This window comes from Mustela nivalis, assembly GCF_964662115.1.
Source record: "Mustela nivalis genome assembly, chromosome: 14".
Lineage (NCBI taxonomy): Eukaryota > Metazoa > Chordata > Mammalia > Carnivora > Mustelidae > Mustela > Mustela nivalis.
In genome coordinates this window covers 59,471,703-59,485,136 of record NC_139033.1, presented here as the reverse complement: position 1 = coordinate 59,485,136, position 13,434 = coordinate 59,471,703, and the positions used below count along the sequence as shown (strand labels likewise).

Genomic DNA, 13,434 nt, shown 5'->3' with positions numbered 1-13,434 from the left:
ACCCTCCACTTTGCCCGCCACCCCACAAGCCACCCCTGCCCCCCGAGTTTCCTCTGGCACCCCCATCGGGCGGAGCCCCCCTCCCGGGAGCCGGCAGCCGGGCGGCCACTCACCGAGAGGGTCAGCAGCAGTTGCCAGCACTGGGCTCCGCTCCGGGAGCGTGCGGGGCGGGCGGACGCCATGGGAGCACTCGGGGACAGGTCACCGGAGAAGCGCCCGGAGGTCGGGTGGGAAGGCTCGGCGGGGCCAAAGGCCGCGGCCGGAGTGCAGACTGGGCCGGCCCCGCAGGACGAGTGCGAGGCACAGACGGTGGCGCGCGGGGAGAGGCGCTTTTCCTCTGGCTTTCTCTGGAGCGCTGGCCTCGCACCCAAGGGGCTTTTCCTCCGGCCGAGGGTGGGGCTCCAGGCGCGTCTAAAAGCCACCGATCGGCCCCTCCTTGCTATTTTCTCAAGTCTTCATTTCTTTTAGAGCGCAACAGGTGGGAACTCCCTCTCGTCGCCACCCTTTTACCTGCGCTAGGTGTTTCTCAGCAGCCGACGCCACCTATATGCCCCATCTCGCCACCGCCCCCCCACCCCGGTGTCCGCCTGGAAGATTAGCAGCTGGCCCTGCCCAGCAGAAGCCCTGACTGTACAAAGACTCACTCCCGGGGCGCGGCGGGCCGCGGGAAGGGGGCGCGGGCCTGGGCGCGCTTTCGCGCCGCGGCTCCGCCCCGCGCGCTGCCCTCTCTGCGGGCCGCTCCGAGGTCAGAGACAGCTAGAGCTGGACGGGTCGCCAGAGGTGGACGGGTCGCCAGGGCTGTCCCAGCTGCGTGAGGCCTACATGCTGGAAAGGAACTCCAGGAACTCCTTGCTAGAGTAAATTGACTGCAGATCTTCCAAGTGCAGTTCGGACAGGGTTTTCATGTGCGGCACCCTTTCTTGGGGAGGAGGGGGGTGGACAGGGGGTCTTGTTTTTGTTTTTAGAAATGCCATGGCCAATACAGCAGTGATGCAAGAAAGTTACCATAAATTAAAAACATTAATTAATGAAGGGGTTCCAGGCTACAAAAAAAAAAAAAAAAAAAAAAAAAAAAGTCAAGGATAAATTACAACAGAAAACGCATCTATTCAAATCCTTGACATTAGTTAAATGTGCGCTACCGCCCTTCTTCAAGACCCTGCATTGTCCCAAAGTAAAGCCCTCCACTGACCTTCGTACACCTGTCTCCTAAATTGAAGTCCTGGACATTTACTAGAGATTTCTCTCTTCCTTTCCTACCACCAAAGAAAAGAAAAAGAATGGGACGCAGTTTACGTTTGGTTTGCAACGTACTTGAACTAGATGAATTACCTCCGGCCTTAACTTGGAAGATTAAAATATGAAAGCACTTTGCTTGAGCTCTCCAGAGAACAATGACAGGGCGTTCTGACTCATCCTCCAGCACCTCTTTTCCACTGCTGGCTTAAACCAGGGAAGTCGGACCACAAAGGAGAAATTTGTCTGTTCCATTTCGTTTGGTTTGCCTCCCCTGGGATGTTTGGAGAAACCTGTTTCAAAAGCCAGCCATGTCGCTCACCATTTCAGTTCTTAAAAACGTGTACCATCTTATACCATTATACACAGAGCCAAAATTATTATAATATTGACCATATAGTTAAACTCAAAGGTCAAACACTACATGGCTTGCATCCTACATATTAGTCCCATGCTCTGTTTTATTAATGACCCATAATGAGCTGTTCTGTTATTTCCATAGCCAGAAAATTTATCATTGAACATTTGCTCATAAAATAAGCCTGGGTCATTGGCATGAGACTATAGCTGACATGCTTCTGTTTCCATGTTTTTTTAACCCCCATGTTTTTCCAGCAATGATTTCATAAACACACCTCATCCTGTACTAATGACATCATGATCTCTAGCATGAAGCTCTCCAGAGGACAGAGAAACAAATTAGTTTCAGGTTCTAGGAATGTACTCAGGCTATCATCATAGTCCTTGACAATAGGATATTTCCAAACTCTTAGCTACCCTTTAACCCTTATTGCCTTAAGGGTAGCTTACGTTTTTCCTCATTCCAGAAATGGGTGGAAGAGCAATCTGAAAAGAATTCATCTTAGATATTATTTTCATCTTTCACACTAAGTATCTAATTGAGGCTATTAAAATGGTTATGGGGGTATTGTGACTTTTTATCTTTTAAAAAAGAAACAAAATATAAGGGACTTCCTCTAAACAAGTTGCCTAATTTATTTAATATATTTAAATTAGACTAAATGGTCACTGGATTCCTCTATTATACATTTTTGAAATATCAGGTATAAATTTGAAAAGAATGAAATGAGTATAGAAGAATTTTTTTGGTAACAATGTCTTGGGAGGGGTGGCGCCTTGGTGGCTGAGTGGGTTAAGGCCTCTGCTTTTGGCTCAGGTCGTGCTTTCACGGTCCTAGGATCAAGCCTCAAATTGGGCTTTCTGCTGGGCAGGGAGACTGCCTCCCTCTCTCTCTGCCTGCCTCTCTGCATTCTTGTGATCTCTGTCTGTCAAATGAATAAATAAATAAATAATCTTAAAAAAAAATATATATATATATATAATTATATGTATATAATTATATATATATATATAAAGAATGTCTTTTGGGGGATTCCTGGGTAGCTCAGTTGGTTAAGCCTCTGTCTTTGGCTCGTGATCTCAGGGTCCTGGGATGGAGTCCCGCAGGAGGCTCCCTGCTCAGAGGGAAGTGTGCTCCTTCTGCCCTACCCCTCACTTAAAGGAAGTCCCACTTAAGTAATATAATTAAAGTAACACTGGATGCTGTCTATGGTAACTTCTACTTCTAAAATTAAACTACTTTGACTTCATGGGGCTGACTTTTGGAAAAGGTTAGCTGGAAATGGTTGTTTATTTCCACATAGGAAATCAAAATCAGAGTTGTCCTTAAAGAGATGAACAAACAACCACCCCAGGTCCAGGAGGGCATAACTATGTTGACTAGTTTCACAGTTTTCGAATTTCAAAAACCAGAAATCAAGCCTGTTAATGGTGACCAAAAAAGCCCAGTTACTCACTGAAGTGTACATAGAGACATCTTTTCCCAAACTGTATGATTTCTGCCAGCCTTCCCTCCACTGGAGCCTGGGAAGGAGGGTCAATGTGCACAGGAGACCCTCAGGGCAAATCTATCTTGGGATGGGGTAAGGACACAGAATGGAACCCAAATGGAAAGAATACACTTAGGATGTCCTAAGTGCTCCCTAAGTGCTAATTAGTTTGGGTATCCCTCCTGTACTACCATATCCCTATAACCCAACCCCCTCCCCACCCAATCTCATCTCTACCACAGCTGCCTGGTTCTTGTTCTTCCAATATCCACCTCAGACCCTGATCTAGGGCTGAACTCCAGGGCTAAGTCTCTCAACCCCCTTCCCTTCAACATAAACCCCAGACCTGGTCTGACCCAAGTGGATCAAGTACGCAACTCTACGGTGAGAAGCCACAGTCTATGCTAGTGGTTCCCTTTCTAAAAATTTAGACCTTTTTTCCTTAAAAAGAATCCTTTTATGTAATGGGAGAAAAGTTTTTTTAAATGTTTTTGTCTGATAAATAACATTTTTATTTTTTTAAAGCTGTCCGTATATCTCTGGTGTTCTCTTTTCAAAATTGGGCTCAATAAAGCATAGTGTAATAATCAAACTCCATTTCCATGACATTTCAAAGCATATTTTTGAACTGAATAAGGGATAGAGTGTGAAATAAATTGCAAATTAATTCTTACTAACAGTACTTTTGACTTAAAAAGCCCTTAATAGAAATAAGCCAATGAAAGAAATTTGAGGCAATTGCATTGAACATGACCAGAGACCATCTATGACACCTGTTCCGCCTTTAATAGATGCCATTGATATATGGATATCACAAGTGCTATGAACAAATATACAAAAATGTAAAACAACAAATCTTCATTTGTTTGCTTCACAAATTAACCATTTGACAAGTATTTACTGAGAACCTACTATGTCTCAGGCATTGTTCTCAGCATTGGGAATGCTGTGGTGAACAAGACAGGGAAGTGTGTAGGGAAAAATAAAACAACTGGGTAGGACAAGAAGGACACTCCATTGAGATACACACATCCTGCTGACTCCTTTGTAAAAGAAAAGAGATTAACCTCAAGTTAAGTACAAAATGATGTATAAACAGTACTCTATAAGACTGATATAAACATCCTGTGTTCAATCTCTTCATGGATTCTGAAATGTTATCCACTTCTTAAAAGGACCAAGGGACAAGAAATACACTGTTCTGTGAGATCGCCTAGCCTAGAGCATACTTGCTCTTGGTTTCTCTGCCATCAATGTGTCCTGTTTTCTTCTTCTCTTGCTGGCTGTGCCCATGTGTTCTCCGTGTCTAGCTCCTTCTGCTCTGACTTCTAAATATTAAGACACAAACACACCTGAATTTTTTTCAGACCTTTGCACCCAGGTCCTTTCTACCATAGGTGCTTTGTACATGCTCTTTCCACAACCTGGAACTTTATTCCATCTCTCCAGCCTGGTAACCTCCTGTCCACCCTACAAATATTACCTTTGATTTTCTCCTCTCCCAGGTCAAATCTGTCTATGAGGTCAAGCCTTCCTCATTAAACTTGTTCAGAGTACTTGTCACGATTACAACATTAATTTTTTTGGATAATTATTTGACGAATGTTTATTTCTCATTGAAGAGTGTAGGGTTTCATGACTTCAGCAACTTGCTTTTTTTGGGCTCAGCCTTGTATCTCCAGCTCTATCCATCATAAATCCCTGCCCATAGACACCAAATAAATATTTGTTGTATGATCAAGTAAATGAGTGAATAAATGAGTAATGCTGGAGCATTCTTTTGATCAGTAATTCTTTGTTTTCCTTTCTCTATTTTTAATATGTATTGGCCTGTTAAAATGAGGTCTTGGATCAAATTTAGTCGGATGAGAGTTCCTCATTGGAACTCATGCATGATGGACGTGTATGAGCATATTTGTTAAAACGTGAGAACTTCTAGTGTGTTTTTTTGACAGATAAATATGCTGATGAATTTTAACTTAGAACTCAGAAAGAGACCAGTGCATAAGTGAGAACTTAATATCTGATAAAATGGGGACAATACACAGCACTGAGAAGAAGAGAAATTATTTAGTAATGGCATTAGGAAAACTGAATCATTATTGGAGAAAAATAAAACTAAACACCACATACAACGCAACCTCCAGATGGCTTAAAGTTTCCTGTGGTGACAAAGACATAAAGTCCACAGAAGATGATGTAGGAGAATAAGTGACCCAGAGGTAGAGAAAGATATTTGAAATGATACCCCAAAAGCATATATCAAATAGGAATAATAATAAAATAAGATATAGTTGATTACATTAAAGTCAGGCTCTCTATTCAACAAAGGACACCATGAATAAAGGTAAGACACAGATGACAGATTGGGAAAGACATTAGGTATGATGAACCCAGACAAGGGAATAGTATCTAGAACATGCACGGAGCTCCCACATATCAATGGGAACATGACAGAAACCTCAATAAAAAGAAAAATGGGCAGAGCTTGAGCAGGCATTTTACAATAGAGGAATCTCAAAGCCTACAAAGTATATTTTTAAAAATTAGAGAATTGCATATTAAAACCATAAAACAGGGGCGCCTGGGTGGCTCAGTGGGTTAAAGCCTCTGTCTTTGGCTCAGGTCATGAATCCCAGGGTCCTAGGATCAAGCCCTGCATCGGGCTCTCTGCTCCACGGGGAGCCTGCTTCCTCCTCTTTCTCTCTGCCTGCCTCTCTGTCTACTTGTGATCTCTGTCTGTCAAATAAATAAATAAAATCTTTAAAAAATAATAAAATAAAACCATAAAACATCCTTTTACACCAGTTGAACTGGCAAAATCAGAAGCGGATTCCCCCTGGTTAAAGTTACTCCCTAGTTAAATTGAACTCTCAGCTTCCCAGCTACTGCACACTCACAGATGAATGTGACTGAAGATGAACTCATACCCAAGTTCAGGAGTTTCACTTTAAGGTCACAATCACTGTCTTAAGTTGTAGTTAACACTGCTACAGCCTTACCCTGTCTGCCCAGTCCACCCAGCCACCCCTCATTCTCCTTTGCAATTTTTTTTCAAAACCTCCTTTTCTGGGCCACCTGGGTGGTTCTGTCGGTTAAGCGTCTGCCTTCCTGTGGCTCGGGTCAGGATCCCAGAGTCCTGGGATCCAGCCCCCTGTCCTTCTGTCAGGATCCCTGCACAGCAGGGAATCGGCTTCCCCTTCTCCCTCGCTCTCCCTCTGCCCCCTCCCCTGCTTGTGCTCTCTCCTTCTCTCTCAAATAAATAAATGAAATCTTTTTTTAAAAATTAAAAAAATACGATCTGAAGATAATAAAAAATCTCCTTTTCTCAGCTCAAATCTCTTGTATGTCACCCTTAATTCTCACTTTCCATTCTAACTTAGCTTTCCATTTCACAGAGGAAAAGGAAACGGTCAAGAACTTTGACAAGCTTCCCCACACTTCCCACCTGCCTGCATCTGTACCATCCAAGTGGCCTTTTCTTCAGTGCTATGATGAACCACGTTGGTGTGCAGCTAAGGTCAACTTCTCTCTGTGTGCATCCATTTCCATCTCCTCCACCTACTCAAGAGCACTGTGCTACTAGTTCTGCTCCTCGTCTCCTATAGCATCAATTTAATCCATCACTATCCTTGTCAGGACCATCAACTAAACCTAAAAAAATAAAAACAAAAACAGCAACAACAACAAAAATACCAGGAAATTCTGCCCAAGTCCTATCTCTCTGTCCTGCTACCATACTCCATTTCTCTGTTCTCATTTACAGAAAAAAAAAAAAAAAAATCTAGGAAAAAAAGTTTTATCTTTACTGTCTTCTATTTTATTCCTCAAAATCTTCTGAGCTCTTTCTAATCAGATTTTCTCACCTACTGCTTCACCAAAGGTGTCTTTACAAAGGTTGGGGGCACTTTCATAATACTGTAATAGTCATTTTTCCGTTTCTCATTATTGTCTTAATTGTAGAGAGTTTGCACACCGTCCTTGAAACACCATCTTCAGTGGGTTTCTCTTTTTCCTTCTGCACTCACTGATTGATTCCCCTTCCCTGCATGACCTCTAATTAATGGAGTGCCCATGACTTGGTGATTGGACCTTTGTTCTGGTTCTATCCCTGCTCCATCCCTTGTTGATCTTACCCAGGCTTCTGACTTTAAACACCATCTCCATGCTGATGGTTGGCAAACAGAAAGCTCTATCCCCCATCTTTCCCTTAAACTCCAAGGTTTAGCCGTCCATGTGGCATTTTAGCAGAGATGTTCAGAAGGCCCTGCAAAGTTCATCTTTCCAGTTCTGAGTTCCTGATCTTCTCCATTGACAATGACCACAGTCTCTTCCTTTTCAGTGAATGACAATTCCATCTTTCCCAATTGTTTCCATCAAAACATCTTGTGGACTTCCTCTTTTTCTCTTATACTCGGAATCCATTCAGTCAATAAATCTTAGGAACTCTACCTTTAAAATATACATGGTGTCTCCCCTTTCCCACCATGTCCATTCTTTTTTTTTTTTTTTTTTAAGATTTTATTTATTTGACAGAGAGAAACACAGGGAAAGAGGGAACACAAGCTGAGGGAGTGGGAGAGGGAGAGCAGGCTTCCCCCGAGCAGGGAGCAGAACCCTAGGATCATGACCTGAGCCAAAGGCAGACGCTTAAAGACTGAGTCACCCAGGCGCCCCTCACCATGTCAATTCTTGTCCAGGCCACTGTTGCCTCCCACCTGGGTTATCTGAAAAACCTCCGAAGTGGTCTTTCTGGTTCCAATATGCCTCTTTGGTCTCTTTTCAATCCAGCAGCCAGACTGTCCTTGGTAATAAATAGGTCAGGTCACGATATCTCTCTATCCAAACTCCTCTAGAAGGATTCCAAAGTTTAAAGACTAAAACCAAAAATCCCTCTGAGGCTTATCATCTCATTTAGATCCAATCCAGAGTTTGTCCAGTGGTCCAGGGGGGCTGACACATCCCACGGTATGTCTCTTGGACTCCAGCTCTTACTCCCCAATCACGTGCTGTGCTGCCAGTCCCAGGGGGTTTGGGGGGTAGGGGGCTCAGCTGTTCCTTGAACACGCTGGGCATACTCCTCCTCAGGCTTTCACTTCTGCACGAACGCTCCTCCCTCTGATGGTTACACTGCGACTCTCTCACCCCCTTCAGCTTTGGACCTTTGTGCCCCTTCTCTTTGGGGCCTCCCCTGTCCACCCTAATTGAAACATCAAACCCCTGATGACTTCCTGTGGTTTTAACTGAGAACCTGGTGGGTTTATTGTGGCTCTTTCCCCCCGCAGGTCTTTGTCTCCTGCACTAGGAGACCATGGAAATGGCTTTTGGTCTATCCGAGGGTTTTGCTTTTGCTAGCGTCCCACCCCATGAAGGTTTAGAACCCAGCAAATGTCTCAAAGGGAAAGCTAGAGGTAAGTGCAGTGCCTCCAGTGTCTTTGTCACACTATGCCTGAGCAATTGCCAGAAGCTCCCCATTTCTCTCTCCCAGTGCAGTGGCCTTCTGCTATGGCCAGGCCTGAGTTCTTGGCAGCTAGCTGGTGTCAGTAGCTTCAAATGCTCCATGGGGAAAAAGTGAAGCTATCTTACAGGGGACATACTCCCCTTTCTCTGGTGCTGTCGCCCCTGGAATATCAGCTTCTCTAGCTCTTGTTGATTCTGCAACTTTCTGATATCTCAAAATAGATAAATTTTTGTATTTAATCCAGGTCTCTTGTTGGTCTTGGTGAGAGCTTTGGTCTCCCGTAAACACTCCATCCTACCATCTGTCTCTCGTATTTTACTCATTTTGCTTTCTTGGTCTATCTCTGCTTATTAGAATGTCATTTTCATGAGGTCTTATATTCTTCTCCACTTTCAGAGGCTACAACTGTGCCTGTCACAGTGTGGGCCCTTGCTAAATATTTGTTGAACAAATATATATATATATGTGTATATAATATATACATATATATGTGTGTATATATATATACACACAAAAATTTATATATATATATATATGTTATACATGATTATATATATATGATTATACAAAATCAAACTACCTGTAACCCATAGGCTAATTATTAACAAATTATGATGTTGCTTTGAGATAAGCATAGCTAATCCATTGGCTATAAGAAAGCCTGAAATTTACACTAGGGCATCTGAGAAGTCACCCCATATAGAGGCTGTGATCCTTCAAAACAACTGAAAACATGAGAGATTTATGTAGTTTCTAGTTGCAGAAAGCATATGAAAAATGTTAATAAACAGTGGTCATAAACATGAGGCTCAAACCAAAAAAAAAAAAAAAAGTCCCAGGATTCTTAATTATCTTAATTATAAAAATTGATTTGCAACAAAGATGTATTCCATACAGACAATTCTATGAAACTTGTTCCAGAGAAAGTAATAGCAGGGATTCATGTATTTAACTATAGTTGGTTTTTTCATCTCATCAGTTTTTGGGAAGCCAGCTAGTCAATATTGGATAGATAAAGAGATGGGTAGATAAATAGATAGGGCTATAGATATAGATATATATCCTGATGAAGATCAAAGTGTGATTATCAGGGGCTGAGAGGTAAGGGAGAGATGAAGATGTCAGTCAAAAGGTACAAGCCAGGGGCGCCTGGGAAGCCTCTGCCTTTGGCTCAGGTCATGATTCCAGGGTCCTGGGATCAAGCCCCACATCAGGTTCTCTACTCAGCAGGGAGCCTGCTTCCCTCTCTCTCTGCCTGCCTCTCTGCCTACTTGTGATCTCTGTCAGTCAAATAAATAAATTTAAAAATCTTAAAAAAAAAAAAGGTACAAGCCATCAGTTATGAAACGAATAAGCTTTGAAGATCTCATGTGCAGCCTGGTGACTATAGGTAACAACACTGTACTTTGTACTTGCAATTTGCTAAGCAGGTAGACCCCGAAGTGTTCTTACCATACACACAAACCGAACAAGGTAACCATAAGAAATGATGGATTTGCTAATTAACCTGATTCTGATAATCATGTCATAAAATATATGTATAATAAATCATCACATTGTAGGCTTGGTATATATAGTTTTATTTGTCAGTTACAGCTCAATAAAACTGAAGAGCAAAACCAAATACAAATGTTGCCATTCGTTAAATTTGAATTTAACATTTTCCTTCTATTTCCCAGCAACAACTATCACCACATAAATTAGGCTACCTCCTCATTCTCTGAGCTCTTCTTTTTTCTCATCTCTTCTTTTTTTCTTTCTTTTTTTGTAACAAATTTATTGAGATACAACTCACATCCTTCCTTCTCACATTCATCTTACTTCTCTCAATGGTAATCCTCACTAGCATATTGCTGGTTTGCGTGATTTTCACAACAAATCCTAGAGTCTAGAGTAGAGAGGAAAAAAGAGGTGTCAGGGGAAATACCAAGGCGATCTTTGCTGAGTAGAGGTAAGAGAAGATGTTTTGAATGTTCATACAGAAAAAAAAAAAGGATTTATACCACCAGTTACTTAGATAGAAAGCAATTTAAAATGTGGTCCCTGCCCTAAGTGAACTTCTGGTGTTTAAGGATGGATAACTTAGATGTTAAGGAATAGAGTGGGAAGTGGGGTGAAGAGCATCAGTCATGTTCTTTCCAACTTTGAAAAAGGACATAACTTCCTGGAACTCCCACTTATACTTAAAGTTTAAAATGTCTCAAACCAAAGCCATTGTCTTTCCATAACAAAACTTCTTTGCTTTTCTCTTCCTTGTAGTTAAGTGTATCATGATCCTCTTCCTTACTCAAGAAAGAAACCAGGGAGTCATCTTAGACATCATCTCTTTCTCACACTCACATCCATCCGTCTCTGGGTTAATTGCTTTATCTGATTCCTTATCTCTCATCTGGACCATCTTCATGGGTCTTTCAACTCAACAGCCTTCTGATCCATCCTCTGTCACAGTGATTTTCAAATCGTGTTTTTTGGAACTTCAGTTATTCTCATTCTTTGCTTGTTTTATTTTGCATTTGTTTTGTTTGTTTTGGGCCCTTTTGGTTTGGGAAAGCTTACTTCCACTTCAACTAGAATGCCTCCTTTCCCTTGCTCATAGAGCTTTCCCTAACTTCCCCATGTGAGGAAAAGCACTTCCAAGTCTTTTGTGTTCATACAGGCTTTAACATGTGCCTCTGTTATTTATTACCTGACCCAAATGCTGTAATTATGTCATTTATAAATCTGTCTCCTCCAGGAGTGCATTAATTTTCTATTCTTTAAATGCCCAGATAATTTCAGAATCCTGGGTTTGATATATGTTTGGACAAAGAGAGATGATATTGTTGGTAACAAAGATAAGGACCTCAGCAAAGTGCTCATTTGACAAGGCATTAAATAATTCGCTTTTGAAGATACTGAGTTTGTTATTTCTGTGAGCTTTGAAGCTAGAAATAAGTAATAAAGAATATGGATGTGGAATTCAAGAGACATCCAATCTGGAAATGCAAACTTGATTGTTATCAATATGCACATAACTAGGGCAACTCCAAATGGAAACAATTCACCTACTTAACCCATAAATTCCTGTGTGGAGAGGATTACTCTGAGGTAAGAAAGTCTGTGTTTTGTCACCCTCCTTCACATGGAGATTTACCAGCTGAGGATTGACATTTACGTTGTAGAAGGTCATGAATAAGTAACCTAGAGTCACAGGACCCATAATTTTCTCTTAAGACTAAGAAGTCCTAAATATTTTTTTTTTTTCCATTGTATTATGGATACAGAGGGCTGTTAGAAAAGGAATGTTCATTTGGTCAGACTTGGATTTAAATCCTGGCTCTTTGGAAACCTAGCAGTCTGAGCTTGTTTGAGTCAGCTAACCATTCTCCACCTAAGTTTTCTTATTAGTAAATAGGAATAATAATGCCTAAATCGGAATTATGTTGTTAATATTTTTAATGAGATAATATTCAGGAATAGAGAGTTCTGGAATGCTTGCACATAGTAGGCACTCAATAAATTTCTTTAAAAAACATTTATTGAGTTCCCCTTATGTGCTGTGCACTGTTCTGGTGGAGCTTACACTCAAAAGCAGGGAGGAGAGAGAAAACAATAAACAATGAACACAGGGAAGTCAGTTATATTGTATGCCAAAAGGTATCATAACTCTTTCTTTGTTGAAATAGGGCAAGTAGCTCCAAACCTTAATGCCTACAGGGGTCAGGAAAGAAATAAAAATAAGGCACGTTGTTGAAAAAAGCTGCCCTTTTAAATTATTCTGAAATTGTTTTGAAAAAGCAAAAGTACAGAAAACTTTTTTCTTTTCACTTCCTAAGTTTACCTTCAGAAAATAGTAATACAGAGGCTTCGACAGCACACGTGCTAAAATTGGAACGATACAGAGATTAGCATGGCCCTGAGCAATGATGACACACAAATTCATGAAGCATTCCATATTGAGAAAGAAAGAATGAGAGAGGGAGGGAGGGAGGAAAAGATGGAGGAAAGGAAAGGAAAGGAAAAGGAGGAAGGAAAGAAGGAAAGAAAGAAGGAAGAAAAGAAAGGAAGAGAAGAAGAGAGAGAAAGAAAGAATAGTACAAGTGTCCTAATAAATGATAACTGAAGCCTTCCCATCTGAGACATGAACAGGGCAAGTTCAGAATGTGCTGGCTTTAGCAGATCGGTAGCCTTTGGGAAAATAGATTCAGTGTAACCAGAACAGCTAAGTTTTCAAAAGAAATCACAAGTTTACATTTTGGGTAAAATGTCTTAATCTGAATATAGCAATATATTCATAATTTTTTTTCCAAAACATTTGTTGGCTACACTTTGGCCTACAGATGTCATTTATGAGAGATTCTATTTCTCCATAATTTTTCCTGGCCATATGTACTTAAAAATTATTTAATTTTAATGAAAGAAATATAGTAGTAAACAGATGTTTACTTTTTCATTGCTTTAAATCTAGTCATTAGATAAGAATGTTTTCATTTGTTCAAATAAAATTTAACTGTCTTTTCTTCTGTGAATGACCTGTTTATATTCTTTGCCCATTTTACTTAGTAATTTATTATTTTCATATCAATTTACGAGATTCATTAGTATATTACTAAAAGTAAATATATTGTCTCTCACACATGCTTATTTTTGTTCCTGATTTTCTTATTTGTTTTTTGACTTAGTTTTAGATATCTATTTCTCTGGAGAAATTTTTAGATTCAGTGGATTCCAATCTGTAACTTCTCCCCTTCATGGTAATTCTTAAAAAAATGTTTTAAAAAACAGTAAAAAAATAAATTAATTTAATAAATGTATTTATTTTATTATTTATTATTTTATTTTATTATTTATTATTTTATTATAAATTAATTTGTTTTTTTAAGCATCCATACAAGTCTAAGTTTTTTT

At 40.5% G+C, this 13,434-nt stretch overlaps 1 protein-coding gene across 3 annotated transcripts in view; it reads right to left on the bottom strand.

The window, feature by feature from the left end:
* DSC2 (desmocollin 2) overlaps positions 1 to 710 on the bottom strand; it is a 36,157-nt gene extending 35,447 nt beyond the window's left edge. For 2 of the 3 annotated variants that reach the window (XM_082699817.1, XM_082699818.1), the window contains exon 1: positions 114 to 710. In XM_082699817.1, the coding sequence (XP_082555943.1) occupies positions 114 to 182 (69 nt within the window). In that variant the 5' untranslated portion in view covers positions 183 to 710. The remainder of the gene's footprint in view (positions 1 to 113) is intronic. The other variant, XM_082699819.1, reaches the window with a different exon arrangement.
* Positions 711 to 13,434: the final 12,724 nt, after the last annotated feature.